General features: G+C 36.5%; 1 protein-coding gene and 1 long non-coding RNA gene across 2 annotated transcripts; one reads left to right on the top strand and one right to left on the bottom strand.

The window, feature by feature from the left end:
- Positions 1-16,909: 16,909 nt before the first annotated feature.
- Positions 16,910-19,165, bottom strand: LOC110886823. Its single transcript, XM_022134674.2, has 2 exons — positions 18,908-19,165; positions 16,910-17,636 (listed from the first exon to the last, which is right to left on the bottom strand). The coding sequence occupies exons 1-2, from the start codon at positions 19,079-19,081 to the stop codon at positions 17,028-17,030; spliced, it is 783 nt and encodes a 260-aa protein (XP_021990366.1). The 5' UTR covers positions 19,082-19,165; the 3' UTR covers positions 16,910-17,027.
- Positions 19,166-20,053: 888 nt separating this feature from the next.
- Positions 20,054-21,028, top strand: LOC110886825. Its single transcript, XR_002563041.2, has 2 exons — positions 20,054-20,535; positions 20,628-21,028. It is a non-coding gene; the product is annotated as an uncharacterized LOC110886825 (long non-coding RNA).
- The last annotated feature ends 3,277 nt before the right edge of the window (positions 21,029-24,305 follow it).

Raw genomic sequence — 24,305 nt, 5'->3', positions numbered from 1 at the left:
AAGTGAAAGAAAACGACACAAGATCAATAGAAGAAAATAATCTACATATAAAACATTTGTAACAATAGACGATATAAATACCTAGACGATTCATTGTTGTAAAAAACACATTAGTGCTATCTGGACTACGTTGTTCGTTGCTTTTTGAGTCGTTACTATTTGAGTCTTCCATAGAGGTACGTGAATATGAACTAGACTAAGTTCCAGGAAAAAAGAAAGAAGGAAGAAGAAACTATTATGCGATTTGGTTAGGGAAAACTGTCGATCAACTTGTTTTTTGAATAGATTACGATTAGAATCTTGGTATAATTTTAAAGATATTTCAAATTCACATAAAAATAGGAACATGTAACTAATTTGGATTAATAAAAATAATGAATTAATATTAATTTAAATTTAAATGTAAAATTACAATCTTATCCTTTTCAACTAAAAAATAAATAAAGGGTTAAGATTAGTTCACTAAGTTCACAGTCAAAGGAGTTGTTCACTAATGAACCTAACCCTATATATATATATATAGTGGGGATCCTGCGGAAAATGTGTTTTTCCTGGAAAGTCTAGGAAGCGATCTGGGCCATCCAATGGGTGTGTTTAATGGTTGATATCATCTTGGTGGCATTTTGGTAATATGTGTGTCTTAAAATAGGATTATTTAATTACTCAGAGGTAGATATGTCATTTAGCTTGTTTTAAATATGAAAATAACTGTCATTCCATAACCACCCACATTTCTTGCGATTTTCTATCTCTCTCTCTCTCTCTCGTCTCTCTCTTCCTTCTATCCTTCATGAAGAAACACAACATCAAGAAAACACATCGTGACAAATGTCCCACATCGTAACAACATGAATGGTAAAACACAGCGTCAAGAAATCCTCCAGCATGAATGCTAAAACACAACAATATCAAACTGCTTGCTGTTAAAACACAATGTCAAGAAATCCTCCAGTATTACTAGTATAAATGGTAAAACACAGCGTCAAGAAATCCTCCAGCATTACCAGCATGAATGCTAAAACACAACAGTATCAAACTGCTTGCTGTTAAAACACAATGTCAAGAAATCCTCCAACATTACTAGCATGAATGGTAAAACACAGCATCAAGAAATCCTCCAGCATTACCAGCATGAATGCTAAAACACAACGGTATCAAACTGGTTGTTGTTAAAACACAATGTCAAGAAATCCTCCAGCATTACCAGCATGGATGGTAAAACACAGCGTCAAGAAATCCTCCAGCATTACCAACATGAATGCTAAAACACAACTGTATTAATCTGCTTGCTGTTAAAACACAATGTCAATAAATCCTCCAGCATTACCAGCATGGATGGTAAAACACAGCGTCAAGAAATCCTCCAGCTTTACCAACATGAATGCTAAAACACAACTGTATTAATCTGCTTGATGTTAAAACACAATGTCAAGAAATCCTCCAGCATTACCAGCATGAATGGTAAAACACAGCGTCAAGAAATCCTCCAGCATTACCAACATGAATGCTAAAACACAACTGTATTAACCTGCTTGCTGTTAAAACACAATGTCAAGAAATCCTCCAGCGTTACCAAACATCATTCATACTATGGGATCTATAAAAACATTGACTTTAACCCTCTAACTGTTAAAACGCAGTACCAAGAACATGCTGATAGATTCCAGATGCAACGATTTTTCTCTCCGTATAAAAATATGATCAGCGATGAATCTTGTGAGCAAGAAAACGAAGGAATGATTGATATTAAGTGAGATCAGAAATCAAAAACAAAAAATTCCGAAATTTATGGAGCAAATCGGTTTCATTATTGATAGTTAGTTATTGAAGATAATTTTCTAAAATAAAAATAGATTATGAAAGTACATAATTGCCCTTCTAGTTATAATCCTTCAATGTCGTGTGTCGCATTCTGATTGCTTCCTAGACTTTCTAGGAAAAATCCACTTTCTACCCAACTCCTCATCTATATATATATATATATATATATATATATATATATATATATATATATATATATATATATATATAGGATTGGGTTCATTTGTGAACCCTTCTTGTTTTATGAACAAAACGAACAAATCCTGGCCATAGATCTTATTAAATATAATTTAAGGGTAGGATTGTCTTTTAACATATATAGGTTTAGTTATAATTTACGATTTTAAAAATTATGATCAGTTATTAGATAAAAATTTAACCACCCAACAGGTTCAGTTAAAGAATTCAAATCCAATCAGCAGGGGAAAAAAACCACTTCCAAATTGTTTCCGATTGTTCTTGTCATCAAGAAAATTCATTCCATTAGCCAAATCGTTTCATTCTTATTGTGTTCTAATAAGGATTTATAAATTAAGTCTGAAACAAACACGCACGATCTGCCAACCAATTCGTTAATTCCTCATAGCCCTGAACGACCAGGGGAAGATCATGTGTTTGTATCTTTAATGGGTCATCAAGGTATAATTTTTAAACATCAGTGTATTTAAGTTTGTTTCCAGTTTCGCTGTTTCTCAAATACACACATGCATTTGCTGTCAAAACCGCCTCCATATTTTTCTTAGATTGTTATTCAGAGCAAGAAACTTCATACTATCAGCATAGTTGTATCATTCTTTTTTGTTATACTAAGGATTTATAAATTTTGGCAATATGTTATACTAAGGATTTATAAATTTGGACAGAAACGAACCCGATGATTAAGAAGAGTAAAAAACCGAGGCGGAAATGCAATTTTTGCAATAAACGGGTTAGGGGTCAAGATAAGAGGAATTGTCCGCTTAAAAAGGGTGACCCCGGTTAAGGACGATTCGACAACCGACGAAGAAGACGATGTATATGAAGAATCCGAAACCGAAGAATACGTATCCGATGATTTTGGTAGTGAGGAATAGGTTACGTAAAGCTTAACAACATTTTTTTTTCATGTTCTCTTTTTAGTTGTTCTATGTTTTTTTTTAAATCACAGTTGATATTAACTCAAACTCGTTTTTATCCTAATTTCGTTTAGATGGTTTTACTTTGGTGCTATTTGTTTTCGGTATAACATATACAACTGGAGTCTATGGGTTTGTAAAGTTTTGTCCATTTTACATGATTGTTTATTGACAATCTGCACATGGCCTATACTGACTCCCGTTATGTGATACATGTTACATTTGCAAGTTGTCTAGTAGGTTATAAGAGCATAACTGGTCGCTGGTCATGTGTATTCACATTCCAGTAGTTTAGAATGGTAGAGCTGCACATGTGTATGTGTTGTTAGTAATCGCAGCGGTCGATACATTGGAAAATTTTCTTGTCAAACTGTTTTTATGACAGGTACAAATTAATAGAGATGTCAGCAGTGTATATTCTACGACATCCCGGTTTTGAGTTTACGTATGTTGTGGCATGCGTGAGTCTAATTGAAGTCCCATTTTCATCCACTATTAGATTCCATGTGGAATAAAAGGGTATCTATATGTCTGTCTTACAACATATACAGATATGGTTCAGCCGTCTGTAATGTTATCAGGTAACCATGGATGTTTCATGGACAATGTAGGCATGTTCTCTACTGGGTCACAATATGGCATACATGTTACATTAACTAGTAGTCGCGTAGGAGGCAATGTTTCGAGTTAGGCATGTGCATTTGCATCTACTATTTTCCTGTAGGTAATAGTGTTTAGAATAACAGCTGTGTATTTGGGTCTCGTAATATTAGAGGTACATATGAAATTGTGTTGCCCACATGTGTATAGAACAACGTTCATATAAATCAGAATGTCATAGATCTTTGGTAACTTTATAACATACAAAATGAACATCAATGGGACCGTAATAATTAAAGAAAAGGAACATTAATCAATGCACACGTGTACGAATTAATCAGACTTTCAACGAGCTGTACTATCTTGTAATTTCAAGAATGCACATTCGCGCGACCATACAACCAAAAACTATATACACAGAAAACGAACATTACGTTGACGGTAAACGTTATCCCATACATGATAGGTCCACATAACATGATTAACACCAAGCGAAACTAAGCATAGTAACGATTCTGTTGAGCAAAAAGAGCGAAACAAAAGTAAAGTTATTGTTAGAACACCAGCATAATTAAACTACACGTCATAAAATCCAGTAGCATTCTTTTGATCTATTTCTTTTTGTTGATGCCGGCAAATTGGTAGGCTTCTTCTAAAATACGTTTGCGATGTTTGTTCGCCTCCGATGTTATCAATTTCACCACATACTTCCTCCTTAGCTGTGCAATTTTCGTCTTTGCTTTAGCGATTTGAGTTAACCACTTACCCAATAGTTCTTCGCACCTCATTTTCATCCTTCTTATCTCGGGCAGATTTAGCTTGATTTTTTTTCTTTTATCAGATCTGCCAAATGGTCTGCATCAACAATAAAGCAGGGAAAAAACATGAACATAATTAATCAATATTCAACTGTTAACTATTTAATCCTCTAATTCAAAAACGATGTTTTACAAAAGATGACAGATTCAATACATACCTTTCATCCTCTTTGTGATTGTCTTTTTTTCTATCTTCCCTTGGTTTTGCGACCCTACATTTGGATATAAAAACAAGCTAACAACAATCTGTACATATATGTATTGTCCAAGAGTATTATGGGTATATGTCAGCAACGGTGATAACCGGTGCCTATGCAACAACAATAATGAAGCATGTATGGAGAAATACACATGTGTTATATTATATACACATATGTATTACGGAGAAATACACATGTCTTTTTGTTGTGGGTGCATGCCTTGTTTGCATTGCAACGTTACCACTAAGCCTCGTTATTGATTAACTGTACAAAATCAAAGTTTCTGTCTGCATTACATCAGTTGATATAACTCATGGCTACTATTATTACTAAATACTAATAACTACGGAAATAAAACAATCAACTCAAAAAGTAATAGAAACAAATAGGTTTACACATTTACTTCATGAGAATTAAGTAGACAACACTATGACAACTAAAAAAAGAATGTATCACATTACCAACATATATGTTCTTTTCAGTATGTTCAATATTTAAACACCTGTGTATTTCCATTACGTACACATGTGTATTAGCATAACAATTAAGCCACCAGTTTACATGATTTTGAACAAAATATAAATACTTTTCAGTTTGTTCAATATTTAAACACATGTGTATTTCCATCACGTACACATGTGTATTAGCATAACAATTAAGCCACCAGTTCAATATTTAAACACATGTGTATAAATACTTGTTTCTTTATAGACAACAAAATATACCCAAATTTTAAACAATGATTGTATTTCGCAATCCCCCAAACTACTAAGATGAATAATGGATATAAACTCAATCAAGATACACAGGTCGGAACTGAAATACAACATATCTTAATGGTATATGATAAAGTTTGAACAAGTACACACCTAATCGGTTTACCTGTCCCAGCAAACTAAGCCCTAACTCTTGGATTAAGAGGATTCAGAGACATTAGGGAAGAATCATTCATAATCGTTTGTGAGAAAACTTTAATCAGCTAAAACATATGAACAAATATCAACAATATACTACAAAATCGGTAGAACAACACTACTAAACGACTTATTACACAGACACAATTAAACCCTAGATTAAGAGATGTGAAGATTCGTGTGTATAAAGACGGGACATTCACAATCATTTAATGAAAAATACACTGTGTAACGATACCTTGTTTTACTGATTCTTCTTGATGTTAATCCCTTTGCAGAAATCGCCTTTGAGGGAGAGAGAATGTAGATGATTCTTCTTTCTGAGTTAATAGAGGTTATTGATTGAGGTTGAGGTGGTTTTCAATGTGATTTCAGAGACTAAAATTTACAAAAAAAGCCCCTGTACGGTTATTATATATGAATCTATTCTTTTAATTAATTTAAAATTTATTTATATCCTTTAACCAAGATCTCATCGTCCAACGGTCAGGATCTGTTCGTTTTTGTTCACTATTTAAACATGGTTCACCCTTGATCCCTACCCTATATATGTATATATATATATATATATATATATATAGGGTAAGGTTCATGCGAGAACCACCTTATTGCGAGAACCGCGAGAACCAATGTAAACACAACCTAAAATAGCTAAAAAAAACCTAAAAAAACCCTAAAAAAAAACCTAACCCCCACCCCCCAAAAACCTAAACCCCCCCAACCCAAAAAAAAACCTAACCCCCCCCCCCCCAAAACCTAACCCCCCCCCCAAGCTAAATGCTAAAAACTAAAACCCTCAAAAAACCTAAAAAAAAACCTAACCCCCCCACCCCACCCCCCCCCCCCCAAAAAAAAAACCTAAACCCCCCTCCCCCACCCCCAAAAACCTAAACCCCCCCCCACCCCCCCCCCTCCCAAGCTAAAATGCTAAAAACTAAACCCCCAAAAAACCTAAAAAATCTAAAAAAATCAAAAAAAATCTAATTTTTTTTATTTTTTTACTATTTTTTATGTTTAAATCGCTACTTTTAGCAGCCAAAAAAAAATTTTTTTTTTTTAAAAAAAAATTTAAGAAAAAAATTTTTTTTTTGGATACTAAAAGTAGCGATTTTTATATAAAAAATAGTAAAAAAATAAAAAAAAAATTTTGGGTGTTTTTTAAATTTTTTTTAGGTATTAGTGTTTGTGTTCACACTGGTTCTCGCGGTTCTCGCAATAAAGGGTGGTTCCTAACGGATCTTTGTCCTATATATATATATATATATATATATATATATATATATATATATATATATATATATAGGGTAAGGTTATTGTAAAAAGACCAAAAGTGTGAGAAAGGTAAGAAAGAATCTCAGCCATTAGATCTAAATTAATTGAAAAGGGTAAACAAGTAATTTTATCATTAATTCAATTAATTAAAAACTTCCCATAACCGCCACCTTAATTATAGGAAGTATATAACACCATTCAGCAAGTATATAACACCATTCAGTAAGTATATAACACCATTCAGCAAGTGTATAACACCATGCAGCAAGTGTATAACACCATTCAGCATTCAACAAATATATAACACCATTCAGTAAGTATATAACACCATTTAGCAAGTATATAACACTATTCAGTAACTATATAAACCATTCAGCAAGTATATAACACCATTCATTGACAAAACATCTGATCGAAACATATTTTTTTCTCTATATAAGTATAGCAATATGGTACACATATTAAAGATAAAAAAACGCTCGTTATTATGGTGTAATTTTTTTTTAAAAGTTACGTATTAAAAGTTATTAACGTTTAAAAAAGATGGGGGGAAGTTACATGTGAATTACCTAATTTCTAGTGGGTTTAAAAGACTATATTGCCCCTAGATATTTCAAATCAGTTCAAATTAATGAATATATTTTACAATTTGGTCCCTATTGATCTCAACCATTAGATCAAAAGATCTAATGGCTGAGATTCTTTCTTACCCTTCTCACACTTTAGGTCTTTTTTACAAGATCCTCTATACATACATATATATATATATATAGGACAATGCTAGACAGAAAACCCTCATTTAGGTAGAAAACTCTGGAAACCCAAATCTCCCCCCATTTTTACCCAACCTCCCGACATTTTTTTTTTTTTGAAAAAAATTACACATGTAATATACATGTTTTAGAGTGTTTTGGGCCAAAAAAAAACAAAAAAGCTTTTCTTAAAAAAAAATAAACAAATTTCAGTGCCTAACATGTGTTAGGCAAAAAAGACAGAAATTGCTGAAATTTTTTTTTTTAAATTATCCCTTCGGCGCTTTTTTGATTTTTTTGGCCCAAAAGTCTTAAAAACATGTATATTACATGTGTTATTTTTTTCAAAAAAAATAAATGTCGGGAGGTTGGGTTTTCTAGGGTTTTTTATATAGATAGGGTTTTCTATATAGCCCTATATATATATATATATATATATATATATATATATATATATATATATATATATATATATATATATATATATATATATATATATGCGCCCGCACGCATATTTATGCAAGTTTCTTAATCCATTGTTTCTAAAATGAAGAAAAGTTATATCTAGTTTAATACACTTTGAATCTTGAATGCTGAGTTAATTACATAGTTAGTCCCTGTGGTTTGCACAAAGTAACATATTTAGGTACTAATAGTTTAAAATCACATTCTAGGGTATTAACTTTTCATTTTGTAACGTTTGGAGGTATTAACGTTATTTGTAGGTTTAAAATTACATTCTATTAGTATCTAAGTATGTTATTTTGTGCAAAGCACAACTACTAACTATGTTAATACCCTAGAAGTTAATACCTACAAACATTAAAAATGAAAAGTTAATACCCTAGAAGGTAATTTTAAACTATTAGTACCTAAGTACGTTATTTTATACAAACCACAGAGACTAACTATATAATTAACTCGTCAGAAAATAGAGTATGAACAAAAGAAAAGTTTAATATTTTTTTATGGATATTGACAACATCCTAAAACTTTAGTTATTAAAATTCCTGCTAATAAATATTGTTATATTAATATAATAACGAGTTTATACAACTATGCAAGTAATTGAATTTTGACAAATTTAATGTAGGTCAAAGTTGATATAACATCCAGTAGGACAATATGATGTGAATCATGTGATAGAAAATGCTTCAGGAGCCTTGATGATATAAGTATAATTATAATCTAAGGAGCTCAGCCAAAGGAGAAAAATAAATAATTAAATAAACAATAACTGTTATAGCATGATGTTAATTGAATTACGATATTCTGGTATATAAGTTTTACGATTTTGATTCCTCTGCTTATAACTTATGGATAATTAGGTCCTCATTGTTTTCCAACAAGTACACATTTAGTTCCTATAACTCACAACATTAGAAAATAAAAGTTGAAAACAAAAGCCCATATGCAAATTTAAAACTCAATAAACAATTGTAAAACAAAAGCTTATTTAGTTTTGACACATCTAAAGAATAAAACCTCTATATTTAGACACTCATTTTTTTACTCAGACAGGCTCTGCCCGAATTCTCCGAACCAGAGTTGCAGGCAGTGGCGGATTTAGGATTCCGACCAAGCGGGAACGTTTTATAAATAGGCGGTAACGAAATCGAAAAAACGTCATTTTTTTCCAAAAGTTACACTAAAACGTCAAAAATTTTCAGACTAAGCGGTAGCGGAGGCTCCCCCTTGATCAATGGTAGATCCGCCCCTGGTTGCAGGTGCAAAAAAATGAGTATAGATGAGTTAAACTTAAAGATAGAGCAGGTATGGAGATATAAACTTCTTTTATTTAGTTTTTCATTTTATTAAAGCAATACAACATGTACTTATGCAAGTTTTTTAATCCATTGTTTCTAAAGTGAAGGAAAGTTATATGTTGTTTAACACACTTTAAATCTTCAATGCTTCATATTTCATAAGATAGAGTATGAACCAAAGAAAAGTTTTAATAATTTTTTAAGGATATCGGCAACATCCTATAACTTTATAGTTATTAAAATCCCTGTTAATAAATATTATTATAATAAGTTTATACAACTATACAAGTAATTGAATTTTGACAAATTTAAACTACGTCAAAGTTGATAGAACAATATAACATCCGTAATGATGTGATAGATAATGATCCTTCAGGAGCTCTAATATAGTGGAGAGTATGTAGTTTTCGTATAAAAATTTTTGAGTATATACGTTTTCGACCCTCCGGTTTTATAGAAATTTTTAGGTCCGATGACTTCCGCCCCCTGTCGGAAATCTCAAGCTTCGCCACTGTTGTTACATAATGTTAATTGAATTATGGTGTTTTGGTATATAAGTTTACGAGTTTAATTCCTTTGTTTATTGTGCGGAGCCTGGGAAAGGCCTGAAAGGAGGGGAATAGGTTCGATGCTGACCATGCTGCTGTCAAGCGGGGTACCACGTATGCGGGAGCCCTGTGTACGAGCAGATAGCACAATATATGACTTCCAACAAGAACGACAACAACACCAAATACGAACTCAACCGCGAAAGCAAATATGGACCAATAAATCAATTACGAACGAACCAAATTTCATAACGAAAACACACCATCAAAACTAAACACATCAACTAAATTAATAATCAAACCCATCATCATTAAAAACCGACCAATATGAGACACAAACAAACCTATGTTTTTTCTTTTCTTGATTTAGGATGACATCACCCAAATAATAAGGCTGGACAGTATGGAGGTTCGTCCTCCACCGTCCCTGTCCGGCGTTCCTCCCTCCGTCTCGCCGCCCCCCTCCCCCACCCCCTGTCTCGTCCTCTCCGTCTTCTTCTTGCAGTTCAGGACGTTCCATATGAGGACAAAACATCCTCACAGACACATATGAGTAAAATGCACAGATAATCCTTGTGGTTTGTTAAAATAACACCTTTAGTCCCCCAACTTTTGATAATTACACTCATGCTCCCCGTGGTTTGTTCGGTTGTTACTCGTATAGTCCCTAGAATGGATGGAGGTTAGTTTTCTCTGTTAAGTGAAAGTAAATTGACTAAATTACCCCTACAAATTTAAAAACAATAAAGAATTATTTAATCTTTTAATTTATCTATGGACCCACCCAACACCTGTTTCATCTTCAACATCCTGCTCCTCCTCCTCTACCACCACCACCACCATCTACTTTATTTTCAACATCCACCCACCACAATCAACATCCTCCACCCTTAATTTTCATCTCAACAACACTCATCACGTGCGGATCTATATCGGAATGGATCCAGAGATCTGGTTTTTGGACCGATTTAGTGAAGCAGATCTGTACCGGAATGGGTGCGTCTCTGGCAGTGAAGGATTACGGTGGCGAAACATCCGGTGCTTCGTTACCTAGCGGAAGAAGAGTTGTTCCGGCAAGCCTTAAGAACTAGATCTCTAACATATTCAGTAACGATGACATTTTACAGCAATATCTGGTGTTCACATCCTTCTGATATGCACAGATTTATTCAGTATCTAGCCTAGCAACATTTCAACCATTGACATCCAATAATTATCAACACCAATGCAATAATTTTCAACACCAATGCAATACTCTGTTACTAACATCTAAACTTCAAAGTTCTTTTAAAACTGTTGCTTAGTATATAAAATCAGACATCAATTTAAGCATCATAAACCTAAACTCAAATGAAAATTCAATTAAAACAATAACATAAACCTAACCTCAAAATACAACTATTTAGCACAAGATTTGAACTTTTATCCAACTAACCTTCTAAATTATTTTCAAACAAACCAACACAATTATCCAAAAAGGCTGCTACTTCTCCACAACACATCAAACCAGGAACAAGGTAACAACCGACAAATCACTGGAACCGTCTGGTGGTGTTTTCGGCGATGGTGGTTCACTAGTGCATCGGTGGGGATGTATGGTTGCCGGTGGTTTGGTGACTGCTGTTACAACTTACAATTACGTGAGTTTAGGCGGTTCTTTTTTCTCTGACAGATGGTCACAGTCTCTTTTTGGGTTTCCATACCTTGGGAGTGGAAAGAGTTGCAGAGATGTGAGGAAGAAGATGGGATGAGAAAGATATAATGAGGAAGTTATTGATTTGAATGGTAAGGGTATTTTAGTCAATTCACACCCATTTAACGTCATAAACTAACCTCCATCCACTCTAGGGACTATCCGAGTAACAACCGAACAGACCACAGGGAGCATGAGTGTAATTTTCAAAAGTTGGGGACTAAATGTGTTATTTTGACAAACTACAGGGACTATCCGTGCATTTTACTCGATACATATATTTTAGGATCATCCCTCATTTCCTTACCTCCATCCTCTTTGCCCCATCCTCATGCCCATCCTACGTGGTGCTTACGTAGCGTACCATCCTCCAAGAGAAGACCATCACCATAACGTGTAGCATAAAGAAAGTTACTTCTTTCTTTTTGTGAGCTACGAAAACACAACAACCAATAACCAACAAAGTTTGTGATTAGCTGGTCAACAACTAGGTCAAAACCTAGTTAATTATAAGGAGGTAGGGGTGGTCATCACTCACTTACAAATTCTAATCAAGTTCCGCCATATCATCAAGCATTATTCCATCACTAGGGATGGATTTTAGTAGAAATGCTATCACTCACCACCACACCCAACAATTTCCCCTCACAACCAACAATTTCCCTCAAAGAATCAAAACAATCACGCATTAAAAATACAACGCATTTTATGTTTGACGTGTGATACAATTGAGTGGCGGTGGTGTTTGGGATTGTATAACTCGTCATATACACTCATCACATGGTAAAAGTGTTCCACCCCGGGTCCCCTAATATCCACACAAATATACGACGGCGGTGACAGGATTTACAGCAGCTTGAAAACAAATTATCCAAACATGAGGAATATCCGGTTCTTAAATGGAATGCTAATCATATCGGATGACTAACCCAGTTCGCCCAAAACAATTCGGATTAAGTATATCGTACACCAACAACTTCAGTGTGGAGTTTAATCGGCGAAATTGGTACTTGCTACAAACTCTTCTATAACCATATCAATAAACATGGATCAATAACATGTATAAAGGAAAATCAGCTAGGTTTTATTGCATTAGGAAAACTTAAAGGTACAAATAAAAGAGAAATACAAATTATATAGTACCGTAAATTAGCTAAGGGACCAAGCCTACACTAACGTCTTTATTATGTTAACAATTTCCACACCTTTCATTAAAATAACTCATAAATTAGCATAAAACTATATTGCAATATATATCATGTTATGATCAAGGTAATAATTACTCAATTGATTATCTCGTGCCAGAATGACTCTAACACCCAACTAAGGGGACTGGGGGCGGTGTCCTTTTGTCTGTGATAGAACAATCTTCCACGCGTGGTGGGAACAAACAACCACCGCCACTCAAGTTTTCATCGAGTGATGGAAAATGTCCATGATGTTTTCCACGCGTTATGGATTGTGAGTGATAGAACATGTGAGGGGGTGTGAGGGTTTATTGTGGGTGTTGTGAGTGATGACCATTGCCACTAAAAACGGTTGTGAGTGATGGAAAAATGGTTGATGACATGACGGAACTTGATTGGGTGTTGTGAATGATGAGTGATGACCACCCCCACCCCCTAAGAGAGAATTCCATAATGATATTGAGTCATCAAACACTCCGCCATTGGCCTCAAATGCCATTCTATTGGCAATGTTAAATGCATCTCTCATAATGTCACCATGCTAAACTGCCAAAATGGTTTCTGATGTTTGGTCACGTTTGGTACTTTAGAACAAAACTTAAATCTTTTGAATTTGGGTCTTGTGGTTTCAATTTTGTTGTCATTTTCATCCAAAATCAAAATTTGGTAAGATTTTTCAGTTAATATTTATTTATTTAATTTTTTTTGTCTTTTTTCTCCTTTTAATGAAAGGCAAAATGGTCTTTTAACGTTTTATTATAACAAATTAAAAAATCCGACTATTTTGTCCTTCATTAAAAGGGAGGGAAAAGACAAAAAAACTAGATATTAACTAAAAAATCTGACCGGGTTTTGATTTTGAATGAAAATTGCAACAAAATTGAAACCACAGGATCCCAGATTCAAAAGGTTTGAGTTTTGGGCTAAAGTAGCAAAAGTGATCAAACCTCAGAGACCATTTTGTCAGTTTCCTCTAAACTTAATCAATTATGACGTTTTAACTAATGTTGGTAAATATCTTGTAGAATTTTATTTGAGTTCTAAATAACACAAAGGCCATATAGTTGCAAGATGAAACTTAAAAATACATTTATAATACAAACCAACTTCACCTTGATTAGATATTTTAATCGACATTGTATTTCCTTAATAAACTTTGTTCGGAATTTAGAAGGGTCAAGATCCACACAATTTCAAAGTGTATTTATTTCCATGAAAAGTTTTCAAATTTATGTGCTCTTCTGTGAGTTTTCTTTTCCAATACTTTGAGAAATGTGTGAGAAACCACCCTCTCTTTCTTTCACCATCACCACCCGATGACCACCACCGCCACCACCACACTACATGACCTTCGCCACCACAACCGCCCTCTCAAACGACCACCATTATTATATTCTAACATCAACACTGCTAGGGATGGCAATCGCACCCGAACCCGATGGGTAAACCCGAAACCCGACACATCTGGGACGGGTTTGGGGTCGATTAATCGGGTTTGGGACGGGTTTGGGACTAGGTTTTATTTTTTTCGCGAGTTTGGGATGGGTTTGGGATTTGGTGATATACCCGTTTACCCGACCCAATTACCCGATAAAGTAAACCCGTTTACCCGATTGTATACCCGATATAATTTCTTTTATATTTTTAAATATATAAATATATAATACATCCTTTTTTCTATACACATAGGTATTTTATCCCGTATACATTATAGTTATTTGATATATTTCCTTAGTGATAATACTAAATGTAACTGATTAGTAGTTACCCGATGGGTTTTAGGTCGGGTATACCCAACGGATAAACTTTTTAACATTAATGGGTTACCCGAAACCCGCGGGTATACCCGATACCCGATGGGTATTTACCCGCTAGAAACCCGACGGGTTTTGGGACGGGTTTGGGACAAGCATATCTAATCGGGTTTGGGGTTGGGATTACCTAAACCCGTCCCAAACCCGACCCATTGCCATCCCTAAACACTGCCACTATCTCTCACCCTCTAAATCTGAACATTTAGACCAAAAGACTTCACTTCAAAAGGAATCAAGGTTATTCTAGACTTCTAGTAAAGAAAATTCATACATCAAGGAAATACAAATGTTAAAGTTCAATTATGAGAGCATAATGATTAGTATCAAAAAATATTCAAAATCAAAGATGAAAACAAACCTCATCATCATCATTATACTCGGTAAATCCCACCAATAGCAAAGCAAAGGTAGGGTCTGAGGAGGGTAAGATATAGACAGCCTTACCTCTACCCCGTAGGAATAGAGAGACTGCTTCTAGTGAGACCCCCGGCTCGATAGTAGTTTTGCAAGAGATTGTTAGCAAAGATGAAAACAAACCTAATCAAGGCAATTGTTAGCTGTTACATACAAGAGATTCAGTTAGGGTTTGAGATTTGAGTGCACACATATGTTCATAAAATACGAAATCACATTCAATTATTAAAAACCCAAAAGCAAAACCCAATATATTTTACCAGAAGTGAAGCAAGTAACCAATATAAAAAGTAAACACGTAGGATTGCAATAACATTAAAAAACCATAAGTACCAACCATAGTATGAGGTTCTAGGTTTTTTTAACAATAACGAAATCAAGATTTCATATACTATCTCCTTCTCAGAGGCCTAAAGTTCCCAAAAAACGTAGCTGCAAGGTGGGTTGCAGGATCCAACTTATCATCCAACAACCTTGCCATGCCACTGTCATGAATATGTTAGGTATTTTATAAAACTCATTATAACCATAAACAGAAAACCCATCGGCAAGGCAACAACTGCCACCTGTAAAGCCGGAGAAGAGAGACAGAGCTACGGTGGATTTAAAAAACCCAACATGTCAACAACCCAAAGATGAGACAAAAGCACATGCTTTTAAGGGGTGAAAACAAACTGTTCATAGGACACATGGGATGGTCTTGGAAGGTTACAAACAAATGACCATAAAGAGATGCACATAAAACAACTAAAGCCAACCTTACGACACCCTTAAGCAATAAATTGTTGCCAATCATCTCACATTCCATATGTGGGCTTTAAAAGCCCCACAAAAACAACCGTTATTGTTAATGAAACTACAATCATCCGGCGATGGGACTTAAAAACCCAAAACACAAAGATGCGGTGGAGAGAGAAACGACTATGGTGGGCAACAACCCTAAGATGAGAGAGTTTACAAACAAATGACCACAAAGTACAACAAAGACATGCATATAAAACAACTAAAGCCAAAATCAACACACTTTGCACAATCTTGCTAATAATAATAATTTACATCACTATATGCTTAGACCATGTGTAGTCATGTCATGAAGCCCTTTAGGGGGCGTTATGCAACAAGTGGCAAAATGCGTAAAAGGAGGGCTTTATTAGGCTTTATATCACAAGAGAATGTAGTCATAAAGGCCCATACATATCATTACTTAATTATTGATTTTTCTATTTTTTATTTAATCTTCAATTTATTTAAAAAAAAAAAACTTTTATTAAATTAAAAAAAACATTAAAATATTTAATAAAAACTTCTATTACCAATGGGGTGGTGATCCATCGATAAATGCAAAACATTTAAAACACCTAGGTTAGGAAGGGAAAAGTCTTGGATTCAATTAAAACCGAAAATTAAAGAAATTAAACGTTCAAAAAAATAAATAAATAAAAACTTCTATTTTTTTCATTTAATTCCATCAGCAATTCATTGTTCTCTACAATTCCTCTTTCTCTCTTAACCTAATTCCACCTGCAATTCATCAGATCCTCATCAAATCATCCGATCGTTTTACACTTTCTTCGATTCACGCTATCAAATCTCATGATTTCACCCGATCAAACACATCGGATTGCATGAATTCGGTGAGTAATTCTCGTACTTATCGATTCAATTTCATTCATCTAAAATTAGGTTTTTGTTTGATGTGTTTGTAGATCGATTGTACGTAAATGCGAGTGATTTTAGATAATAGATGATTAGATTCAGCTATACGATGCATGCAAATGAAGAATTTGTGATTGATTGATCCCCCCCCTCTCCTCCCTCTCGCCGCTATGCTCTTCGCGAGCTTTCGAAATCAAGCACCCATAGTGCCTGGGGCGCTATGTTGTCTTTTGCCGTGATATGGAGCCCCACTAGGAGTGGCCATACTGTACCACAAAACATTTGTACATCATCCACTGACATAATTACGAGTAGGTGGAATCAGATATGATCTTGGAATATGAAAATTGCCACTCAAACATATCTAAAAGAAAATAAAAACATGAAGGTAACACTGATCAATAAACAAACATGGAATATACAATTATGTTACAAAATTAACCTTCCTCTAAACTACTCAATTTCTAAGTACTGCATCCTGAATATCAATACTAGCATCAGTCCCAGAAGCAAGTACTCCATTCTCAACACCATTACTTTTGGTATTATGTTCACTTTTGCTACTCTGTTCATACGTAATCTTTCCAGTTTCTTTATTAAAATCCAGATTATACAAAAGCACCACTGTAGCTACTGAACCAACAAACATTGGAATCGGACCAAATATCCACAGAAGCAAAGTGGTCGCAAAGTAGAGTGCTCGCAATCCAAAGGCCCAGAATATGCTGCCTCTTTTCACTGCCTTACGGAGGCATTTCACAACCTCACCGTCCTTATCATCGACGGGCATGCATAAGAGGAAACTCCCATGAACAAAGTGCCTTGACGTCTGTACAAAACAAACAAATGCCACGAAAAAGCAAGACAAAACCGCCATGTACTTGATGGTCCTGGTGGACCGACTGGCGTTCCCTAAGATGAAACTGTCTGTAAGGAAATTAGATGAGTTTCCGAGTAAGGCTCCGATCAGAGAACATAGAACCAGAGAGATTGAACTCAGGGTGGATGCGGCTGTCAAATGTCCGTTGAGAACACTCGCAGCAAACCCTCTCTCTGTATTACGAAGCTGCATGAATTCAACACCACCCAATTAGCCATCAACAATGTTAAAAGTGTAGTGTTAAAGATACAACACCTCTAAAAGTGTACACCATGTCATATGTAACATCATACGGGTTGTATGTAGAGCCGGCTCAAAATATTGTAGGCCTAAAGCGGATAGAAACTTTGAGGCCTTTTTCATAAAAAAAAAATAAAAGAAAAAAATTGTTTTAGATCCTATTATTCATATATCATATATGTGTGTACATAATTAATTATAGATCATAAATCTCAATATCACTAATCTTAAATCCAAGATCGCCTACATATAATATCTTTTTTTGTAGAATTGAGGCCCTATGGAAGTAGTGGCCCAAAGCGCTTGCTTTATTTTACTCCCCCTTGAGTCGGCCTTGTATGAATCATTTCTTTGTCACATCACGCATGGGTCGTATGATTTTGCTCTCATACGACCCATATGACTAATATTTCTCTCTGATCATACACACTAATAGGGGCGAACCCACTTTGAATGGGTCGCGTTCAATTCACAAGGAACCCATTAATTTAAAAAAAAATAATTAGAGGTTATATAGTAGCTTTTTTCAAGTGAACCCATAATAAAAAGTTGAGAAATTGGCCTGTAATAATCCCAACTAGACGTCATTGGCCATTGCCGATCCCCCACCTTTGAATATTCCCCATGCCAGTCTCACCTTTCACCTATTTTTCCTCCACCGGTCCTCAGTTAAAAAAACTTAACGGAGTTAAGTTTTTTTCTAAATTACAAACTGACGTATTAGGACTTTGGATCAGAACGAGGATACGAGTCCATTGATGTAAAACTTATCTCGAAACGGTGCTCCAAACGACTTGATTTTTGTTAATTGGAAGTTTAAACACCCGAATTGAAGCACCGATTTCATCGTTTGGAGCACAAATTTCAAGATAAGTTTTACATCATTCGACTCGTATCCTCGTTCTGATCAAAAGCCCTAGAACTCAGCTTGTAATTCAGAAAAAAAAAAGTGGACAAAAAAAAAAGTTAAAGGTGGGATTGGCATTCAAAGGTGGGACTGACAATAGCCAATAACGTCTAGTTAACATATAGGAAAAAAATACCGGGTCCGCCACTGGGCCTTAATGGCAATAATATGGCTTGTATGATCGCTTTTTGCCCCGAAAACGCGGCTTGTTTGACATGTATGGACAACATGTCAGTGGTTTGTACAACACCGCCTGTAAAAATGCATAAAAATATAAAATTAAAAAAGAAAGTTTTGGTTAAAGATTTACCTCAAGCATTTTTTCGGCCCAGGCCTCCTTGTTATCATTCTCGTAGCCGATTGCAGTTTGAGTGTGACACTTATTGTATATGTGTAGAAGGAAAATATGATAGATGCACATGATCGAGAACCCTAATGGCACCAGGATCAAATCCAGGTGTTCTTCCTTCCATTGCCACCCCATTTTTTTCTTTTTCTAATTTTTTGTTGTTTTCAACTGTGTTTTTTTCTTGGTGGGGAAGTTGGTTAATGTAGTATGCTTATGGTCTTTAATTATACGAGTCTAGAAAATGAAAGTTGGCTGGGGTATATGACATGTTCAACGAGGTTTGGTGGCAAATTGTTTGTTGGCTGAATGCTGATGCAGCCTGGCTTATGGAATCCTTTTCACAACTTGCAAATGTTAATTCATCTTCACCGGATTTTGAACTTAAATAATATTAATTAGTAGTTTACTTCAAAATAATTACCATTATTGTAGGACACAATATTATAATCATTTAGTTAACTACTCTATCAATGACCATTTGAATGGTGAAATACAAGAAAACATCTTTGATGGCTAGCTGCCGTGCAAGTCCATCACCACCTACATTCAAACGAAATACAACTTGCACGGCACAAATGAAGAGCATAACACGAATAACATCTTTTACTAGCCGGTGAAGAAATGAGTCCTTTCGTCATCTAAGTTTTCGGGTTTAAGTTAGGTTAGGTTAGATTTGGGTAAAAGATGATAGCAGCCTAGCTCATTAGACTTAAAAAGAATTAAGAATATAAAAAGTAAATTAACAAACATAACTTATAGTTATATTTTAAACCCTTTAATATGAGTTGAATCAATTATTGAAAAATAGTTACGCATACTAAAATAAAATTAGATGCTCGTATGGATAACAAACATATAAGAAAATTAACAAACATAACTTATAGTTATATATTTAAACATTTAAGAGTTAAAATGCTTGGTTGATCCTTCTGGTTTGCGAAAATTGCAGATTTGGTCCCAGTAGTTCACTAAATACAGAGTTGTTCCTAATAGTTGTAATTTTTGCACTCGTGTGGTCCTTATCACTAACCTTTTTAGTTTTTTTAGTTAAATATGTGTAAAATTACTATATTACCCATAAACACTTATAAAAAATAAAAATAAATATAAAGAAAATAGGGGCTCACTACTCATCTTCTTCGTCACCCCTTTGTCTCTCTCCCTTTCAAAAACTCAGCCACCTTCTCCTTCACAACCTGTAACCACCTCCACCACCACCTTCGCCGCTATCTGATCAACACCACTTTCACAAACCACCTCCACATCTCCACCTTCACAAACCACCATCACCTTCACAAAAGCGGGTATTATTTCTGTTTCCCGACTCGATTTCTACTGTACTATTTTCCCAACCTCCTCAATTTCTGCTCTTATGCTTCTACAATGAGTGGTTCTTTATGGGTATATTTTATGCCTTCACCCACCAACACTTTTTGGTTTATCTCTTTTAGATGCTGAGGTTTGGAGCTCTGTTACCCGCCGTCACCTCCTCAACCGCCGTTATCAGCCGCACATCTCCGGCAATAACTTTTCACTTCCGGTCAACCGACGCCGCTTCTCTTCAAAACAATAATTTTTGCTTTCAACAGGTTTCATTTTCTTATTCACTTTTCTTTTTTATGTATTTATTTATTTATTTATTTATTATTTTTTTAACTGACAAAGTGTTTGTTGGATTGAGATTGTAAGCTATTCATCCCGAGTGAATTGTTATTGAAATAAGGCAACGGCAGAAGCTGCTGAAACGATGGCTGGTTCTGTAGCAGTTTGATACATCACAGGCCAGCCCAGATGAAGAACCGGCCCAGCTGCAAGCCAACATGAACGAGAGGCCCAAGAGGGAGTCCAAAAGACCCAGTCGTTACAACAACTAGCTGCACTCCACGTTTCCATTTTCCAATTCAATTCAGCATGTTTATTTAATATTTTAACTTAGTGTTGCATGTTTAGTTTTACTGCATTTAGGAAGTGGTCCATGTTCTACATGACCTCCATGAAATAAGGGAACATGGGTGATGAACCCTACTGCATGTTTAAATACCTCTTTTTGCATTGAGTAAAACATTCGAAAATTGCCCCAAAGTCTCTTGTTTCCTTTCTCTAGTTCTTGGAGTGTTTGCCTACTAAAAAAGGCTTGTCATTCTTGGTGCTTTCATTCCGTCTCACCTTCCGCTATGCCACCTCGTAGGGACACCTCGAGTTCCGATGAGTTTCCCCCGACCGTCTCCGATCAACTCAATCAACTTATTCAAGTCACAACAACCGCCGCTAACACCCAATCCGATATCAAAACACAACTCGCCGCTCTTGTCCAAGCCACCGCGAACCTTAATTCCAAACTTGATGCCCAAAATTCCAAGCTTGACACCCAAACCGAAACCACAGCACGTCTTGTCAACCATATTACTAACCTTACTGATAATCTTTCACCAGAAAACAAAGATGGTCGCCCTAATTCGCCGGTTCGGCTTCAGCGACCAGACCATGTCCAACCACCTAATAACCCCCGGCCACCCAAGATTACCTTACCACTTTTCGATGGTTCCAACCCTCAGTGGCGGATCTAGAAACGGATCGTAGCCGTAACGTTTTATAAATAAGCCGTAACGAAATCGAAAAAACGTCAAATTTTTCCGAAATTTACACTAATTTTTCCAAAATTTTCCGCGCCAAGCCGTAGCGGGCGTTGCCCCCTGGTATAAGCTACATCCGCCCCTGCCAACCCTCTCGGGTGGATCTTTCAGGCGGAAAATTACTTCACTTATTACCAAATCCCGCCGGCCGAACGTATCACTCTTACCGCCTTTCACTTTATCGGTGACGTGTTATCATGGTACCAACATCAGTCAAACAACAACCTTTTAGGTTCGTGGCCAGCCTTCAAGCGGTCAGTCGAACTCCACTTCGGACCCTCTACCTACGAAAACCACGAAGCTACTTTATTCAAACTCCGGCAAACTTCCACAGTCACCGAATTCCAAACCGAGTTCGAACGGCTAAGCAATCGCATTACAGGTTTGTCACAACAAACCCTATTAAATTGCTTTTTATCTGGGCTCAAACTCGAAATCCAGTCCGAACTTGCCATCATACGGCCCACTTCGTTTCATGATGCTTGTGGCCTGGCTCGACGTGTTGAAGACAAATTAGCCCAAGCCTTTAAACCTAAAACCTTTTATCCCACTAAATCCTACGTACCCTCAACAACATCATCCATACAAACTACCTCCCCTACTTCTACGGGCAACGTTTCTTCAACAGTTCCCAAATCCACGTCAGCCTCTACCCCACCATTGTTACCCTCGCCTCCTAAACCATTACCTTTCACGAAGTTATCACCGGAAGCTATTCAATAACGCCGTCGCGAAGGGTTGTGTTTCCGCTGCCCGGAAAATTTTTTCCCGGGTCACAAGTGTTCGCCACCTCAGTTTTTGTTGATCGTGGATAACGACGACCAAATCGGCATGCCGGATTCTCAATTCACGAACCAGGAAGATGATAATCACCCACCTCAATTCATGTCATTATCCGACGCCGCATTTTTTGGCATGAGTTCTATGCAGACACTGCGCGTTACCGGTTATATTAACGGTACCCCTGTCACCGTACTTATTGATTGTGGGAGCACCCACAATATCATACAACCTCGTATTGCCGCAGGATTGGGTCTCCATACTAAGTCGTTACAACCATTCGCCGTCATGGTCGGTAATGGTCAGTTCATACACTGCGAAGGTCATTGTCCGGACGTTCATGTACAGTTGCAAAAGTCAGACTTTCAGATTCCGTTCTTCATCTTTCCAGTTCAGGGTGCGGACGTGGTCCTAGGCATCTCTTGGTTGGGGACCTTGGGACCTATTACCGCGGACTTTTCTGTTCCAGAAATTTCATTTCACACCAACGGCAGCCGCACCACTTTACGGGGTGAACCACTAAACACGCAGGTATCTTCCAGTGCACTTTCATCTTTACTTCGACATGGCTCTGTTGACTCTTTACATGCACTTATCATAGAGACTCCACCTACTATCGCCCCTCATGAAGAAATACTCACACACCATGACCCACGTATCAGTGACCTCCTCGCCACTTTTAAAACCATCTTTACTAAACCTCACCACTTGCCACCATCCCGACCCCATGATCACCACATTCCATTACTCACTGATACATCCCCAGTAAACGTTAAACCGTACCGATACCCACACTTTAAAAAATGAGTCATGACCCAGTTAATCGATGAGATGCTTAAAGATGGTATTATTCAACCAAGCCAGAGCCCATTCTCATCACCAGTATTACTGGTAAAAAAAAAGGATGGCTCGTGGAGGTTCTGTGTCGACTACCGAGCCTTAAATGCTGTCACCATTCGAGACCGTTTCCCGATCCCAACCATTGATGAGCTCCTCGATGAGTTGCATGGAGCAACCGTGTTTTCAAAAATCGATCTTCGGTCCGGATATCACCAGATTCGAGTCGCCAAACAAGATGTGCACAAAACCGCTTTTCGGACTTCCGACGGCCACTACGAATTCTTAGTAATGCCGTTTGGCCTCACAAACGCGCCATCTACATTCCAATCGGCTATGAACGACCTCTTCCGCTCGGTACTACGACGCTTCGTTTTGGTTTTCTTTGATGATATCTTGATTTATAGTGCATCCACCGAAGAACATTACGGCCACCTACAGTATGTATTTCAAACCTTACTTCATAATAATTTCCATGCAAAAGCTTCCAAGTGTGTGTTTTCCGTTTCCGATATCTCTTTTCTAGGCCACCGAATATCCGGTCTCGGAGTAGCACCGGAACCCGATAAAATTGCAACTATTCAAGATTGGCCCACTCCGGTTTCGTTTACCACCTTACGCGCATTTTTGGGTCTCACCGGGTATTACCGTCGATTTGTTTCACATTACGCCGATATTGCCACACCATTAACTGACATTTTGAAGAAAAAAGAGTTTTCTTGAAGCACCGAAGCCGCTAAAGCTTTTGTTACACTTAAATCCCACATGCAAAACCTTATAACCTTAGCCTTACCGGATTTCACCCAGCCATTTGAACTCACAACGGACGCATCCGGTTATGCTATTGGTGCTGTCCTATCCCAAAAAAACCGACCGATTGCCTTTTATTCAAAAAAATTATGCCCTACCATGCAATCTCAATCCACATACACCAAGGAACTCTATGCCATCACCGAAGCGGTTCGTAATGGCGCCAATATCTTCTTGGTCGACCCTTTCGTATTTTTACCGACCACCACAGCCTCAAACACATACTTACCCAAACCATCCAAACCCCGGAACAACAAAAATGGGTCACTAAATTACTCGGGTACGACTTTGAAATCCAC

This window comes from Helianthus annuus, chromosome 3 (genome assembly GCF_002127325.2).
Source record: "Helianthus annuus cultivar XRQ/B chromosome 3, HanXRQr2.0-SUNRISE, whole genome shotgun sequence".
In the NCBI taxonomy this organism is placed as follows: Eukaryota; Viridiplantae; Streptophyta; class Magnoliopsida; order Asterales; family Asteraceae; genus Helianthus; species Helianthus annuus.
Note: the sequence above shows the minus strand (reverse complement) of the source record. Positions and strands in the feature narration are given on the sequence as shown.